Source organism: Anarhichas minor, unplaced genomic scaffold (assembly GCF_050575085.1).
Source record: "Anarhichas minor isolate MPS153535 unplaced genomic scaffold, ASM5057508v1 ptg000012l, whole genome shotgun sequence".
NCBI lineage: Eukaryota > Metazoa > Chordata > Actinopteri > Perciformes > Anarhichadidae > Anarhichas > Anarhichas minor.
This window is the reverse complement of record NW_027466458.1, coordinates 7,546,251-7,564,167: the sequence shown is the minus strand read 5'-3', so window position 1 is coordinate 7,564,167 and position 17,917 is coordinate 7,546,251. Positions and strand designations below refer to the sequence as shown.

The 17,917-nt window shown below is 44.7% G+C and overlaps 1 protein-coding gene across 1 annotated transcript in view; it reads right to left on the bottom strand.

Annotated features, from left to right (window-relative positions):
• The window catches only part of xylt1 (xylosyltransferase I), a 66,769-nt gene that overhangs the window by 15,434 nt on the left and 33,418 nt on the right, over window positions 1-17,917 (bottom strand). Inside the window, exons 2-8 of the mRNA XM_076090794.1 lie at window positions 14,403-14,672; window positions 14,084-14,324; window positions 8,719-8,891; window positions 8,349-8,551; window positions 2,889-2,969; window positions 1,253-1,469; window positions 788-964 (exon numbers count right to left, since the gene is read on the bottom strand). Of these exons, the coding sequence (XP_075946909.1) occupies window positions 788-964; window positions 1,253-1,469; window positions 2,889-2,969; window positions 8,349-8,551; window positions 8,719-8,891; window positions 14,084-14,324; window positions 14,403-14,672 (1,362 nt within the window). The remainder of the gene's footprint in view (window positions 1-787; window positions 965-1,252; window positions 1,470-2,888; window positions 2,970-8,348; window positions 8,552-8,718; window positions 8,892-14,083; window positions 14,325-14,402; window positions 14,673-17,917) is intronic.

Genomic DNA, 17,917 nt, shown 5'->3' with positions numbered 1-17,917 from the left:
AAGCACTTAAAGGATGAGACTCAAAGAGTGTTTTTCAGCTTTTACTTTTTAGGAGCACATTAAAAGTCAAACTGTGGTACTGACTTCCTCTGGGGTCCTGGAGTCACTGCCACTCATTCACTTTAACTGAGTCTCCTCTCCCCCTCATACTCACACAAAGAGGATCTAATTACTATTCATCTCTTTTCCCTCTCACGGTCATAATAATCAAGACATCATTTTGCACACATTGATTGTGAAAGCTGTGGGAACGGGCTGGATGCTGAGGGCAGGAGCACAAACCTGGAGGCCAGATAACTTCAAGATTGACTGCTAATGATTTCCCACGAACATGATTTTCATTAAAATTTGTTTTATTTCTGTCGGTTTATCTGATCTCTCTGATTGACATTAGCTGGAAGATATGGCTTTCTATCTGAATCAAGCCCAGGGTCAGTAGTTATCAAACTTTGTATAAAAATGATATATATTAAGACGTGCGTTCCTTTCCTTCCTTCACATACCTCCGTTGCTGTCCACTCGTCCTTGGTTGGATGGTTTCCCTGCAGCTATTTCTGTGTGATGACTTTCTTGCTAATATTTTAAAGAGATATTCAACCTGCGCTACAAGATTATCAGGGACTTTGCCCCGAGTATTATGCAACGAAGGAGCAATTAAATTCGATTCTAAACATGAAAATGAATGTGGAAATTGCCAGCAGTACCCTCAGCATTCGTTTGTCCCTCCAGACCCATCTGTATACCTTTCTGGCTTCTTGGTTTTCTCTCCATGAGGTGGTATTATTACCTGGAAGCGGTGGAAGTCTGCAGGCTTGAAGTCATTCGGGGAGCATCCACACCAGTCGACGATGTGCTTGTACTGGCACTTGCACCCCAGTTTGCGATTCCAGTTGGTGATGCGCAGGTTGTTGTCCACCATGCTCTCACAGTAGGCGCTGTTCTCCAGCACCGTGTGGAAGAACGACTGGGTGTTGAGAAGTAGGAGAGGCAGACAGAGGGAGAGAGCGGGGAGACAGAGACAGAAAGACCAAGTTAGGAAATCATATACCTGGTATTTATAACAACAGTAAGAGACTGGAGACTCACAGTAACTCACGATAAACATCCAATTTCCCAACAGAGACCATTCAATTCTCATCAAATCCTGCATCTTGCCTTCACTTTATGAGTTCATAGCCGAACTCACTTGTCAGTCAAAGGTTAAGAAAGTGTGAAAGCGCTGTGTGTGTGTGTGTTTGTGTGTGTGTGTTACCTCGGCTGGCAGCAGAGTGTATGCGTAGAAGCGCTTCATGTTGATGACCAGGTCGTCCTTGGAGTTGATGACGTAGTCGATGAACATGCGGTTGAGAAGGAACCAGTCGGACCCGCCGTCCACCGAGATGCCTTCTGGGATTTTACGGTCACCGAGCCTCCACATGTGGGTGTCGCACTCGAAGAACAGACGATCTAGACCCTGCTTACGGATAAACCTGGTGAGCACACAGAAACATATGGTTATAGCACGGAATACTCCAATATAATTAAATATAAAAAACTGTGAGGGACAATTATTTCTGTGAGACGTGCAGGTGAGAATTAGACTTTAAAAACACAATTTACATAAAAAGAAGCAGTCTGTGGGTCTTGTTTTATCTTTAGAGGGACGACTGCATATAATCAGCAGCTCATTTGTATTTTTTCCCAATTTTTGTCTTTACTTTCTATAAACAGAAGATTTTGGAGCTGTGCTTGTCCTTGTTGACTTCAATGAACGTTGTCCTCTTTCAGTGAGAAACAAACATTTGAGTGCTTGTAATAAAATCCGGGTGAAAATCGGGATCTGCTCCTTTTAAATGCTTTGCTTTTGTATTGTGTGTTATGAATAAAGTTGCTTTAAAAACAGAATCTGGAGCCTTATGTAAGAACTCATGACGTTTTCTATCAAGGTCAAGGAAAACTAAAAGTACTCACTAAAAATATACTCAGGTAGACTCAACTGCTGACTAAATAGAAAACATATTCATCATTTGAAACATTAATTGTGATTAGTTTAGTGTCACAATAGTTTTGTATCCAAACATTTCTGTCCTTAAGCAGAACATGTCTCCTGTCCTCGGCCCTAAATGACAAGAAGAGCGACACCGTGCATACATAACGGACGGTGTTACTCCTGTGAACGTATCGAGTGTTAGATGAAGGGAGTCAGATTCAGGTCGAGCAGGTCGGCCTGTTCCCTCTGTCACCTGAACAACAAACACTGTTGATGTATTGACCGTGTGGCTCACAGGCGCACACGTGCAGATATGCGCGGTTGACATTTCAGAAATGCACTCGTGCATTTTTCAATTAGTTTCATTTTTTTTCAATTAGTTTCAGCCGTCCACACATATGCATGTAGTGGATGGTGGATTACTGAGATCCTTATTGTTGTTAAAAACTGAATTAAATCAGGAACAAAACAGCTTCACTCTCATCAAACAGCACTGAATAAAATACTGCGCCGCCAATAGAAAAAGGCACCGTTGAGTCACGCTGACTCATGCATCCATGCTGGCGGATTCTTGTTAAATTATTTTCCTGTGTTTCGGGGGTATTTCCTCCCACTGTGTCGGGCGATGGATGTGTTTTGGCGGGGGTGTGATGAGGCAGAAAGTAGAGGGCAGCAGGGTAGAGGCAGCAGGAAAAGGGCATTCTGGCGGCGACCTCGCCGGCTCACCCCACCGTGGAGGTTAATTAACGGAGCCACAGATGGGAGCTAATTGTATTATGATTCAGTGACCACGCCGTGCTGGCAGGAGTGCGCTGTGTGTGCACTTAGGTGCTGGTGTGTGTGAGTAAGAGAGACAAGCACAGAGAGTTAGAGAAAGGTTGGAGTGTTTAAAATGAAGTTAGTAAAAGGTGCATATCACCTGGCGTTGTCCCTGCCGTGGGACTTGATGAAGTTCATGTCTCTGTATTTGGACAGGAAGGCCACCAGCTGGTTGTTGGTCCTGAAATGGAAGAAGATGGCTTTCTTTCGAGAGGGAAACATATGGAGAGAGCTAGCTGGAACATTGAGTCTGCAGTACAGTACATGTTAAAAGTACAATGTAAGCTTTGGAGGGAAATTATGCAAATGAATCCATCTGTTACTGGCTGCTATAAAAAAGACAGTGATATAAGAAATACGTTTTTCAAGTTCTAATCCCGTGTCCCTGTGTTTGCTCTTGTTAAATGCTAAATATATGTCAAATTATATCAAAATCCCTCTTTCATCTTTCTGTAAAACGTTAAACTACTTTTAATGACGAGAACTTTAGAGCGTTTACAAAATGCATCCAATCAAGTGCGATCTGGGTTTACGAGCTAATCTCGCCCATCATGTAACACTACACTTGACAATTGGTTGGTGGCGTGTAGCTAACGGAGCGATGTCGTGGATCAGAGGCGTGTGTTTCAATCTCTTCATTTCTTCCTCGTCCTTCATCGTTCTACAGAAGCAAAAGATTAATTTCACTGTGACCTTTAGGTCCCAGAAAATACATCTTTCAATTAGCTCCTGACCGTGAGTGATGGGATCCGACACAAAGACACCATTTTCTTCCAAAGTTCAAACTGTTTTTGGTTATTTCAAATAGGAGAGTTCTGTAATTGTGTTCTTCACAGTATCTTTTCTCACCGGTTAGAAGCGAGTGGAGCTCAGAAGGCAAATGTAATGTCACATACTTCCCTGCACCAATCAGGATTAAGCAACACTTGAATCAACATGTAATGACAGAGTCCTGATAAAACAGTTAAGCTAAGCTTTTGAGTGTTAAACTCTTGATATAGAATAACTAAGGATTGTTCCAAACGTTGTCATAACCATTGAAGGATCCCCTATACATGTTTTAAGACATATACTCTGTTTGGAATATAACTTCTGTCTGATATGTGTTTTCCGCAACAAAGTTCAATTAAATATTTAAGACTCTTAAGACTACATTCATTCCCTGCACGGGAGCCCAGTAAATCTGCTCATGTTGTATTTGATCTGGCATATGCGTCTGGTCCACTTTGGACATTTTTCCAGCAACTTGAGATCTGACGGGCCAATCACAACTGTTATCCAGTATGGGGCATGTGTGAGACGTTGACTAAAGAGAAACGTCGTTGACGCTACAGCTGGTGTGGAAGCCGCTATCGCGTGGCCTGACATCACCAGAACAAATCATAATGCATATTTGCTAAAGCAAATAACACAAGAGATGAGATTTGTCTGGTTCCCAGGTAAAGTAAAAACACCTGTTTACTGACATATTGATGCTACGCCATCTCTGAGCTCATCTCTTCACGCTGAAGTCTGTTCACAGTTCCCCGTCGCTCAGCTCTACGTCACATGTTTCGTTGCTCTAGTTGGTTGTAGGTCTGCCCGACTGCATCCAGAGGCCTTTTGGTCTTTGCTCGTTGGAGATCGAAAGTGAAGTGAGAGGTTCCAGACTAATTTACTCCGTCTCCCTCGTTGAAATATCCAAATGCTTTTAGTTTCAAAAGATAACTATCTGACACAAGATGTCACAGAAACGTCTATTCTGAGCCTTCGATTTCCCACATCGCACTTGTGTGAGTTGTGAAATGTAAAGAATGTAAAAACAAACTCCTGCATACATCATTCTGCACCGTGAATCTCAAACGACCAAGTGAAATAACAATAAGCAGAACACATGTATGAGTTGAGGGGGACTTCCCTGTTATTGAGAAATACTTCACATTTGGGGCTTTAAGTCACATTTAAAGAGCTCGGCTGCTCTTCGTGTCGGCCCCTCAGTCCTTTCACGCCGTTCAAACTATTAAGGATTATACAAAAGATTGTGCTCTCCATGATTTTGATGAATGCTCTTACATTATAGAGCAGTCAACTCCCTCATATACGGGCCAGACAGGCTAAAAGCTTTGCTCTGCAGGCTACGCCCCAGTCCATGGCTCTAACATCTCATCTGTGGTGGAGCTTTTCATGATGGCTTGGCTTGCCTTTCTAAAAGAGCTGCGAGGCCCTGGTGAAAAGCTCAAGGATCATTGGGGGGAGGGACAAGCGCATATTAATGTCATTTTCTCTTCAAGGAGCAATTTCACAGCCTGGGGGGCTTATCTTAGGAGGTCCTGAGCCATAAAGCCTAACTGATGATGTGCTACACAGACACATGCAGTCCTCTCTGTCTCTACTTCCCACACACACACACACACACACACACACACACACACACACCCACACACACACACACACACACACACACACACACACACACACACACACACACAGAGAGCAAGGGGAATTCATGTCAAGCTCCAGATTTGCCACCTGAGTGGTCACCTCGTCCACTGGGTCTAGTTTGCTTACTGTCAGCCCTGTGGCTGCTCTGTCTCACAGTGGTATTCACACACACACATTACTGTAACACACACACACACACACACACACACACACACACACACACACACACACACACACACAATAAACCGCTGTGAGGTACTGACAAATGTGCACATTTTCAATATCGTAGCCATTTAAACTTCATCATTATGTCACTGTTTCACTTCCATGGTCTTACTGTTAAATCAATAATGTGCCTTTTAATAACACAGACTTTAAGTACATAATTCCAGGAGGGAACTCCAGTGGAGTCCAGGTTATGAACGCACACTGACACTCAGACAGGAGAGAGAGGAATCATACACTCACCACCTTCGTCCTGTAAAATACGTCAAAAAGTTTTGCAACTTAATTTTACAATCTCGTTAGTTTTTCGATACGTTTTTATGTCATTTTTATGACATTTTTCAAACACATTTTCAAGCACGTTGGCTTAGTTCCAATGGGTAATAAATGGCTTTTTTCACAACAGGAAATTACACCTATCCCTTATGGAACAATCCTAAAATATGAGATACAACTTTTTATTCATAGAGACATGACAAAGTGAAAGAGATGAGACGATATGACGCCTGCAGCCAGCCATCGGACAAAGCTCAGACTCCTTAAAAGCAGCTATAAAGTCTATAAAGAGGTAAAAGAAAGGAGGCTGTGTAGATAAAAGCTGAGAAAGAGGGTTGTACTTTGACAGAGCAAGCATGTAACTCATCCTCTGGCCTCTGGACACACGCACACACACACAGACACACAGACACACACACACACACACACACACACACACACACACACACACACACACACACACACAGAGAGCATATCTCCCCTGGACTCACAGCCCCTCTGCTGGTGTGAGGGGCTCTGGGTTTGCCTTTCAGAGCTATCCATGCGCGGCAGGACAGACATTATCAGGGAATTAGTGGGGAAATAATGCTTGTCTCCAATCCCACTGACAACAACAGCAGTAGTCAGGACAGTGTAGTCAGGACAGTGTAGTCAGGACAGTGTAGTCAGGACAGTGTAGTCAGGACAGTGTAGTCAGGACAGCGGGGCAGGGAAGCCGCAGTATGGTCATCAAGGCAAAACGAGTGCAATTTGGAAAGTCTGAGACCAAAAATACTGGACTTAAAGCTACATTAAGAACAGACTAGTGCAGATTCACAACATGTATTTTGAGTGGAGTAGAAGTCAGCTGAATCACGGAGTGAAGTGCTCGTGAATGGCAGCTTTTGCATAGAAAGGTGTGGTGAGGGAGCAGCGCTTATACGACCATCCGACACGCAGTTCTGATGAAGCACGCTGGCAGCTTAACACATGGTTGCATTCGCAGACATCCGCTTATACCAACATGTTTTTATGCGCCGTAGTGTGCTACAGTAAGTCCATGATGATAATGTAATGCTGAGGTGTTTATTGCTGAGGGAGAATGTCTCTCTTTCCGGCCAATTCCTTTTCCAAAGAAATCAGAGAGGATTATCAGCGACAAAACAGCTGAACGGGTTTCAGTTTGTTGCTCGAGGACACTCGAGCAGCACGGATGCTCCGTCTCACGGGGGTCTGAGCCCAGGCCTGCCACTTAAAAAGGACCACATTTGCAAGTTCAACTTAGTAAATATGCAGGGAGCAGACTTTGTAAAATGCAAGCTGTGGTCACAAATGCACTTGCTAAGCAGAGATACAAGATTTCCATTTACATATTTCCATATTGCATGGATCCAAAACATGCAGTTCCCTCTTGTTCCCCTTCCCTAGCTGCTTATTCTCGCTCCCTCGCCACTCCCTGTCATCTCTGCCTCTCAGCTCCCTCTCTCGCTCCATCAATCGTTTCGTTTCCCAACAGATGGGGCTTAAAACCTCCACTGTCAGCCCTTTTCTCAACATCACCCTCATGCAAATGAGGAGGCAAGAGACGGGAGAAAAACAGTGTCTCAGTGCATGCACTCGTAAATACCTTTAATCATGCAGTGACAGACATACAGACAGGATAAATATGCACACATGTACACAGGCAGGTGCAGAGATACACTGAACTATGCAGACATAAACTCAGGTGTGCACACACTGGTGCAGAAACACAGACTCACATACACAGACAGACACAGACGGCGTGTCAGCAGCGTTCGATATGGTGAAAAAACAAGGAAACACAACAAGATAGAGTCTATGAACAAAATCCATCTTTGCCCCGGCATCTTAGCTCCAGCTGTGGAGACATCAGATCCCGCTTCTTTTTACCCAGTGGCCATTACAGCTTGTCTAAATTCAACTGGTGGACATCTGGCTGCGCAGAAGAGATAACTCTTCCTTAATAGGAGGATTTTAATTGGCTGCTGCAGAGCTACATCAAAAACCCAGCAGACCCTGAACTCCCAGGAGGACTATAAACTCACATAAAAAAAAAAAAAGTACAAGTCACAAAAATTCTCCTGCAGTCGGCTATTTCCATGACTTCATGTCCACGTAGACTTTGTGGCTTTAATTACCTTTTACAGCCTCTTAAAGGGGATGTTTTGGAGCGGAGAGATGCCTTTCGGACTGTACAGTACATAACCGGCGTGGAAAGTCAATAGGTATTGACCCTGGGCAATCAAATTGTGATCAGTTCACCACGTAACCCATTCAATGGAGTACAAGCCAGGAAGCAGGGAATAGAAGGTGTGAACGAATAGTGTTTGAGAAAAGCAGAGGTTCTACTTTATCGATCTGTTTGGTTTGGAGTAACTCTTTATTTAAAGCTCACAGTTAACCGCAGCAGCCCAGACCAGCGTCTATTGAATTTCCTCCATATTGGCTGAGAGCGGTCTACTATTGTTGAGCACGCCCGGCGACTGCCTTTGTCACCTTTATTACTGCAGACGGTTGCACCTTCACCCCACTTTATTTCCTTCCAGGACAACTCTTAAAGAGATGACCTGCCTCACCCTCAGGTCTCCCCTATCGCCCGTCACTGAACCCGCCTTCCTGTTCGATGAGTCTTTGTTACCTGATGGGGTAGTCGGCAGCACTGAGGTTGATGAAGAAATCCCAGCTCCAGTCCCTCATGGCCAGCAGGTCAGCCATGCTGCGAAGATACATGGTCAGCAGACTGGCCCCACCCCAGATGGTGGCCATGCGCCACGGTGTCACCCTCACATTTGAATACTGGGCAGCCAAGGAGTGCACCTGTCTGTGCAGGTAGTTAGAGCGCTGGAACAAAGGAAATGATCACACACTGATTACTATTGTGTCTGATACCAAGCAATTATATTGTACAAGTATTGAAAAAAGGAGAAGATCGTATTATCATACCAATCTTTCATTGATGAAACAAAGGATTGAAGGTGCATGGTGTTTGTAGGCTCTCTGCGGCTCACCTGATCAACATGTATGTAGTAGTAGTGCGAGCTGTGGTAGATGGCTTTGAAGAGGCGATGAAACTGGCGAGAGGCTCGTCCATGGACCACCAACACAAACGCTATTCTGACTGGTTTAGATGGAAAGCTCTCAGCAGAGTCCTCGTCCCACTGGACATTAGCGTTGGCTTTACCTGTGAGGTATGAAGACAACAGTTTAGCGATGATACCTGTGGAAACACATCTTGCATTTAATTAAGGCGACGCTGCGTGGATTCCTCATCAGTAACATAATCAGGGTTTGGTTTGATTGCCAAATCAAATCTGTTATTTATGTGATAATCTATGAGAGGCAGCACAAACAGCACTATTAGACGGTGACGCACCTACAAATGCATTATGAATATAGCTAGCAATGAAAATTAAATATGATTCTTTCGTTAAATAATAAACGGAAATTGCGAAACAACAAGGTTGCCAGGCAACACGGTAAGTTTCAGTCTGAGTGGTATGATTGGCATATTCATAATAATGAACTGCTATGTCACCAGTGAACATTCAGGAGGTAGTTCACATCGTCTCTAAAAGTGCCACTGTCTGAATCTGTTTAATCGACGCGCTCTCCTGAAGCCGTACAGAGACTGTGACACAGCCATGACGCCGTGATAAACACCGACTCCACCGTGAGTAACTTCCCTTTGCTCTCCACCGAGTCATTCAAACACTTTAGATGTTCTTAGGCGGCCAAATTAGTCAAGATTATGTACAAGTAAAGAAAGTCATGCTACAACTAAGATATTATTGAATAGATGAATACATGAGAACAAAAAATGCTTCTTCAGCCTCTGCTGTGGAACAAAAAAACAGAACCACAGAACCATTACTCACTCGTACATTTTCTCATGTGATTGAATTGGAACTATGACAATTTCACCCAGACACTGTAACTACTGTCCTCCTTCAGATGGGAATCCAATGAGAGATTCCTCCGGGGCTTTCAGGGTGGAGCACGGTTTGACAATGTGCCATCATTCCTCTTCGGCAGAATTCCCAGAAGATGCCTTGGTTCTCACACAAATGACCAGAATAAGCATCCAGGCAAACACCGCCCTGGTCGCGGCCGGCCAAGCCACTGTCAAATTAAACAATTCCAACAATCTCTGGAGAGCCATTGGCAACCTCACATTGCTCCATTGTGTGGTTCCGTACCAACCTTAACCGTTCAAAGACAAACACTCGCTCTTCAAACCTGAAGGAAACCTTCCTCGAAGCAGTTCTGCACCATCAAGGCCCAAAACATTATCGCAGTTTGTTCTTAAATCTTCGTTTATAACAGCACACGTGCACACGCAGCTCATGACACATATTTGTTCACAGAATGTGCCTGATGTAGATTAATGACTATAATGTGGGACTGTAGTTCCCAAGAGCCTGTCTGTGCTGAAGAAGAAGAGGAAGCTGAGGGAATACTGAGGTGGGGGCTGTTTCTTCCCCTGAGGTTATGTTTCGTCAGAAATGCCCCTCCCGACTCCTCTCCCCCACTGGCCCTAAGGTTCCTGTAATCACTCAAAGGTTTAGGGTAAGTGTCCGACATGTCGTCTCTTTTTGAGTAGACGGGGACGGGCTAAAAAGGCCCGGTCCCTCCCGCTCAACGAACTCACTCGTTTAAATTTAAGGGCAGGCGTCCAACATCTAAGGTTGGGGTTAATGACACGCTCCCCTGGCTCCATTTGGCCCCAATTGGCTGTGGCTTCTGTCAGTCACTTATTTCTCTCTCTCTCTCTCTCTCTCTCTCTCTCTCTCTCTCTCTCTCTCTCTCTCTGCATGTGTGTGCGTGTGTGACAGCTCAGGGGGGAAATCTACTGTGGGCCGTATCAGATTGAACGGTAATTGGTGGCCAGCTAAGAAGGTTCACTGGTTTGCTTTGCACACGGATAATTGGCCAGTCAATTCACAAAGCACTTCGAGAGTGTGTGCTATGCTAGCTGAACTAATGAGCACTGCTGTGTGTGTGTGTGTGTGTGTGTGTGTGTGAGAACTTAACCGTCAGTTTTGTCGAGCATGTGTGTTTATCTGTAAATGAGCATCATGTGTAGAGTTTTTGTAGCAGACTGCACCTTATTTTGAAAGAAAAAAATAGAAGCCCTCCTCTACTCATTACTCTTCATCACCCTTCCCTTTCGCCATCAATCTTTTAAACTACCTCTCCCTCATCTGCTATCACCCGACTCTCTTCCTCCATCATCTTGCCCAGCCGCCATCTTGACGGCTCATGTGAGAGGTTAGAACAAGAGCTGAGCTACAGTATATCCCAAAGGGATCGGACCAAATTGCGTTTGAGAATGTCCTGGGGATTTTAGTTTGCTCCTAAAAAAACATCCACAAAACTAGGCTTGCTGTCGTACAAATCATATCTATGGGTTTGATTTCTACGAATGCAATAACAAATTTCATTTCCTTTTCTTTTAACCTGTAACGACGTGCTGGGCAGGAAGCATGTGAGCTGATGATCGGGCGAGGCGACTCAATAACTCAATCATTTATCATCTTTCAATGGAATCCTATCGTTATGATCGTGAAAACATCACGCTGTACATTACCACTAAGTTCAATGTAACAAACACAATACCCCAGTGTGGTTAAATCTAATTATTGTCTTAATCTGATTACTCTCCTATTTTGTGATCATGCATGTAAACATAGTCAGTGTAGAGCTGGAAACATTTATTTATTTTTTCCCCATAATATAACTTTCCTGTTCATTTTACACTAAAGTTCTTTATTTAATGAGACAATACTTCTCTAATGACGCACCGATTTGCCTTTTTCAGTGCCGATACAATACCAATCCCTGGACTTTGGGTGTGTGCCGATACCAAGTATCCAAAACCAGTGTTTGATCAATAAACTGCACGCCTCATAGAAGTGACGGGATTATTCTTTTATGTGTAAGAAACATCAGGCTTGGCTTAAACATTGCTTTCTTAACTGTAAAACAAACTATAAAACTAAATATAACAAATAAATACATAGATATAAATGTACTGAAGGGGTTATTCATAAAACAATGGTAACCGATACCAGATCGGCTTATTGTCACCGACACCTGATCCAGATGTGAGCCGGTATCGGTGCATCTTTATACTTTTCATCTTCAAGTATTTAATTCACACACGAGGATAAAAAATAGTCTTTACCATGAAATGACATAGTCTATTTATGGAATTAAAACATGCTATATCGTGATGAATATATTGTTATCACTCAAGAGAGTTAACTATATATCGAGATAGAAGGTTTTGTGCGTATCGCCCAGTTCTAGAACAATGAGCCAGAAGAAACTCACTCACAGAGCTGAGGGGAACTTCAGATCTGGGTTTTTGTTTCGGTTTGTCACTATGAGCAGTTGCATTCACATGATTATTTGATTGATCGTTATAACTATATTGATTATAGCAGCTTTAAGCATGATTTATACACACGTCCTGTTCAGTACAAGGCCATTGGATTAAAGCTACGCGCTGGAGCAACGCAGCGCAGTTACATTAGTCAAGTTAGCATGTGGAGGAGAAGAGATTGAACATGTTCCTCCTGTATTCAATGATGCTAATGCCGGAGCTATCACAGTAGCTTATGTAGCCAGGGCCTCAAGGACAGCATACCCATCAAATTAAATTGGCCAATTTTCTGCTAACAAGGTTAGGACTTGAATCGGGACGGGGAACAGAGGAGGGAAGAGAGAGAGAGAGAGAGAGAGAGAGAGAGAGAGAGAGATAACTCATTGAAAGGCAGCAGGCAGGCAGACGCAGAGTCAGAAAGAAAAGTGATTTCATTTAGCTGTCGTGTTGTTACAGCCCAGCCACCAGGGGAAGGCCCTTTTCAATGTCTTTGTCTGCTTTGATCAAACTGTCAGTGTGAGTGGGATGGTGAGTTGCTGTGTGAGATGACAGCAGCTCAGGCACGGACAAACGATGCTCCTCTTCTCGGGGAGGGGAATGTACAAAAGTTACAAAATCCCGGTGCCTCCTCGAGTCCTAAAAACACGAGCGAGGTCCGTGAAGGTATCTGAGTAGAACAGGCAGGATGTATAACGGCTTTCTCCTCCTCCCCTGCTGTCCACAGCGCAGTGAGTCCACTCCTATGTGTGTAAATGCATCTGTGTGTACGTGCTGTTCATTTCAACACGGCTACTGATGCGTGCTCCCCACCGATGGCGGCAGCCGCAACAGATTATGTTTACAGAATCCACGGCCAGACTGCAGATGTCCACAAATTCAAAGAGTTTGTGTGCGTCTGCTTGACAAAAAGAAAGGAGAACTTGTGTTCTGTTGCCAGCTTGACAAAACAAATGAAAATTGGAAACCAATTTAGAGAGAATACAAGCAGCGTCCCCATTTTCTCCAACAATTTACTTCACCAATTATATATCAGCAAAAATAAAACATTTCTTGCCTTTGACAAGAATTGCAATTATGAGAACAGGAAATATTTTACCGTGTACTAAAACCTGAACGGTCACACCACTCTGTGTACTTAGCTTTGCGGATATTACTTTTCTGTTTTTTGCAATGAAAAAGAAAGCGTGTACAGCAGAGAGTAGTAAATAACGTCAAAACAACAATAACATGTCAAACAATACGAGGTAAGCCCAATAACAGTTTTTGCATGAGGTTTTTCTTCGCATCTTGTACTTTAGTAAGTCCCCTAGAATAATCAACTCAACCAAACACGTCTTTTAGCTTATTGATCTCCTGATTTTGAATCTATTTGTTTCTTAAAAGTGGTGAGAGTCTGTCTCACATATTGGAACTGTTTTTACATAAATGCTGCATTTGCAGGAATTATTTATCCTCATATATACGGTAATATGAGTGCATACCTACATACATACAATACATGCATCATACATACATGAACACACCCTCTAAACCAGAGTTTGTGTCTTTTCTCCAAAAGTTGATGTCGCGTAGTTCTGTGCACCAATCAGAGCTTAGCAACAGTCGAAGAAAACTGTGATGACAGTTGTGGGGTTATTTGCTTCTGTCACCAGCACCGTCCATCAAATCTAGACTAGTTAAGTTTGTGAGTGTTACACTCAATAAATAGTACCAGAGGATGTTTTTACCCCAGACTGTAACACTGATTGTTGGTTATTTAGTCATGAAAATGTGATGTTATAGAGAAATACTTTAAGCGGCACCAGATGTACAAATCGTGGTTTTACATAACAAAACCATTTGGACCTCAACATTCAGGTGTTCCTGCGATGGGAAGCTTGATAGACATCGACCCGTTCAGTGAGACGTTATTCCTGCAGAATACAAAGTGACTGCACTAGTGACTGAAATCAACTAATCAATCTAATTAATTACAATGATGGACTTACCCTCGAGGGGGCAGTAGCGAGTGACCGCCTCAGGCATTAATTGCCCTCCCTTGTGTCTGCAGTACACCTCAGCAATCTGTTGCCGGCACTCTTTGCTCTTGGCTCTGGAAAGAGCTGAAATGGCTTCCTTCCCACTGATCTCGCACTTTGGTGGATCGTCGTAGGTCACCGCCAGCGGCGCTGCAGTCGCTTGCCTCCTGTGCGGGTGCTGATGTCGGTGCTGGGACTGGGCCTGCTGGGCCTGCGGGGCACTGTAGTGTTGCCGAGACCCTCCCGCTCCGCCTTGACCACCTGGGTAGGAGGCGTTGTTGCCGACCGCCAGAGGCTGGTGGCCTACAGGCAACACTTCGTTTGAGCCGCGGCCCAGACTCGGGGAGTTGTCCCTCCAGGTCTGCTGCTGGGCGTGGGCTTTCTCCTGCAGATGCTCCCGCTGCTGCTTGCTGCTGGTGGCGCCTACAGACTGTCGGTGTGGCTGTGAGCGTGCGCCAAAGTTACTATTGTCAATATTCTCAAAGTCTTTGGGCACAGAGTTCTCGTTGTTGCTGTCCACTTTACTTTTCTCCTTTGGCCGGTGGGAGTAATATCCGTCCTGGATGAGGAGAGAGGGAACAGGAGGAGAGAGACAAGGGAGGCGCTCGGTAAGTCGTGGGCAGTGAGAACACAAACAAGAAAAACAACATCTGAATTGAGTGAGCGCGGTGCATATCAAATGTCGGATTAACAATCAATGTGGCATGTATGAGTGGGCAGCGCTGCATTGAACCGTGAGGCATGAAATGAAGTAGCAAGGTACTGAGCGTGAGGACTACAAGGTGCAACCTAACTGGAGGTGAAGCGGGGCCGAGGGCTCTGCCGCTCCGTGCCATCATCAGATTAGCCCCGGTTTCAATTAGATTCTCCCTCAAGTGGGCCCAGCACTCCGTAAACAGATTACCAAGACAGGATAAAGGGCCAGAATATGACTGTGAGTCTGTGTGGGTGTTTGTGTTTATGTGCGTGTGTGCATGTATGTGTACCTTTTTCCTTTTTCAGTGGAGCCACATGAGAATGTGGGGAAAATTGTAGTGGTGTGGCGTGTGACTGGAAAGGCTGCACTTGTCAGTGCCCTGCGTCTGCATATGTGAGATAGTGTGCGAGTGTGTGTGCGTACGTACAATTCCCCTATCTTTCCAGCAGAATAGGCTGAAAGCGAAGGAGGGGCACAGGGGAGACCGGAAAGAGGGAAAAGGGTAATGAGTGAAAGTGGGGCGGGTAAGGCGACAGAGCGCTGACACAAGGCACGAGTTCTGCTCCCAGGAAGCGCTGACTTGTTCCAGTGGAATGTGCCGCGATGCATCAAACGGAAAACTAAGAAAGCTGCCTGGCTGCCACGCCGCTGTTGCACACCTTGCTAGACACACAAAAGGAAGAGGCGATGGGGGGGGGGAGTGAGGGGGGTGGAACGGAACGACAAACGGCAGCCGAGGAAGAGGTAGAGCTCACAACAGGGATCCCCGATGTGTTTCTCCATTTACAAGACACAGAGAAGAGGAAGGAGAAGGGGGAGGAAGAGCTAAGTGCAATGGGAGTTATGTGCACACGGGAAGCAAGAGAGATGCTATAGTGAGCCGGACACGGCAGCATGGAAATATCTTTCCACCCCTAAAGCCAGGCCTGTTATCAGCCCATCAACCTTCCCTTTCTGCAAACACTTGTTTGGGGGGGGGGGGGGGGGGGGGGATATTATAGAAGTGAAACAAGGAACAAAAAAACAGAGGAGGACACAAAACAATATTGTCATTGTCAGCTCCTTCTAAGCTGCTTCCTTGGCAGAGGTACCATTCTCACAGCACCAGGTACCTTTACGTATGCTTCTCCTCTCATCTGATCTCCTCTAGTTTCCTTACCTCTCCTCCTTCTACACTCATCTCTTTCCATGCATCTCTGACTTCTCTCGACTCTTTGCCTTCTCCCCCTCTCCTTCCCTTCACACTTCTCTTCACACATCCCGATTCTGCTGCGCTCCTTTCACCTCTCATCCCTTCTGCTCCGCATCTCGCTCCCCTTCCCTCCTCGTCTGTTCCCCATTTCACGTCTCTCACACCTCCTTTGCTCTTTCTCTGTCTCTCTCCTCTTTATTCTCAACTCCATCCCCGTTACCGCCTGTCATAACCTCTCCCTTCCTATCGTCTCTCTCCGCTTTCTTCACCCTGCCAGTTTAAACAGACCGCGTTGTCTGAATGGCAGAACCTGCTAATCCCGCGTGTAACGACTGCTTAGGCCAGTGATCACCTAAAAAGAAATCCCTACTTGCCGAGTTTCAAAGAGGGGGCTAATCCATGCAGTGCAAGTCACTGGATGTTTGCAGAGGTAAAATGAGTCTGTGTGAATTCATGATTATGTGTGTACAGTGAATGCTTCTTGTGGCTGTTTTCACTTCACTGTGTGTGTGTGTGTGTGTGTGTGTGTGTGTGTGTGTGTGTGGGAGGGAGAGAGAGAGCAAGTAAGGTAGAGGCAGCATGTGTTTGCCCTAAAGAGACGGATACTCTCACTTTGAGTCCTACTGTGAGAGACATGAGAAGATGAGGGACAAATGTTAAAAACAACGATGCCCAAATGTCCCTCAACCCATCTTGATGGCACAAATGTACTTTGCTCTCATGTCTGTGCGGTATGTGTGAAGGTGGAGCAAGAAGATGGTTAGCTTAGCTTAACATAAATATCGGAAACGGGGACATCGTTAGCCTGGCTCAGTCCAAAGGAATAGTGACAAAGTCCACCAACCAGCACCTCTGAAGCTCACTAATTAACACAATGTGTCTTAATTGTTCAAACCCTTACAACAACTAAGCGTTAAGTGCCAGAATATTTCTGGGAACCAGCTGTGAGACTGTCAAGCTGTGCGATGCTGAGCTACGCTAACGCTATCGCACAGACATGAGAGGGTTATTCAGTGTGGTTTGTAGCACAAAGGCAGTAAAACCGCCTGTGCAAAAGCACACTGCGGGCTTATTCATCTTCTCATGCAACTCTCGGCAAGAAAACAAATGCACTTATTTCTTAAAATGTCAAACTAATTCTTCAAGCTTCAGGGAAAACAAGCAAGCAGTGGTGCTACATCAAAGGCCGTTTATTGAGTAAGTGAGACGAGTTTTTATCTTGTACCTAAACTGATAAGGAGTTATGATACATCTGAGTCAGATCAGCAGGTGACATTGATTGATTGATCACATCATATGTGCAGTTATAATCAGAGAAGCACATTGCAATATTGAGAAACATTTTGCAAATAAAGACAAGGCCAATCAGTCACAATCAGGTGCCGATGTGTCTGCTGCCCAACCCTTCAAACCCCAAAGATGTTTAATTCACAATCCTGTATAAGACAGAAAGCAGCACATTGTTCCATTTGAGACGCTGGAAGCAGCAGCTGTTGGTACTTTTGCTTGATAAATGAGCCATCAACCATTAATCAATTACTACATTTTTACTAGAATGTGATCAACTAAACATTTTAGCGTGACGTTGCTGTGTTGCAAACTACTGTTTTGTTTTGTATGCATCTCAGTTGGCTTTAATTGTTTTCGTTTGGGGAGAAAAAGAATAAAAGCATCACAAAGATGTTGATTCGGTGCAAATGAATTGACACGGATAAGAGTGGAGGTTAGCCCCATGTGGCCCTGTAAATGGAAATGAGAAGTATTTGTAAACTGGCACTGAGGAAATTCCTCTGGATAAACAGTCCTCACACTGTGCTCCCCTCCTCCCTCCTCCTGTGAGCAAAGGACTCCAGTAGCTGTGCTGCTCTTTAATCTCAGGGCCCGGGCTCTAAACAGGAAATGCTGGCGCACACAA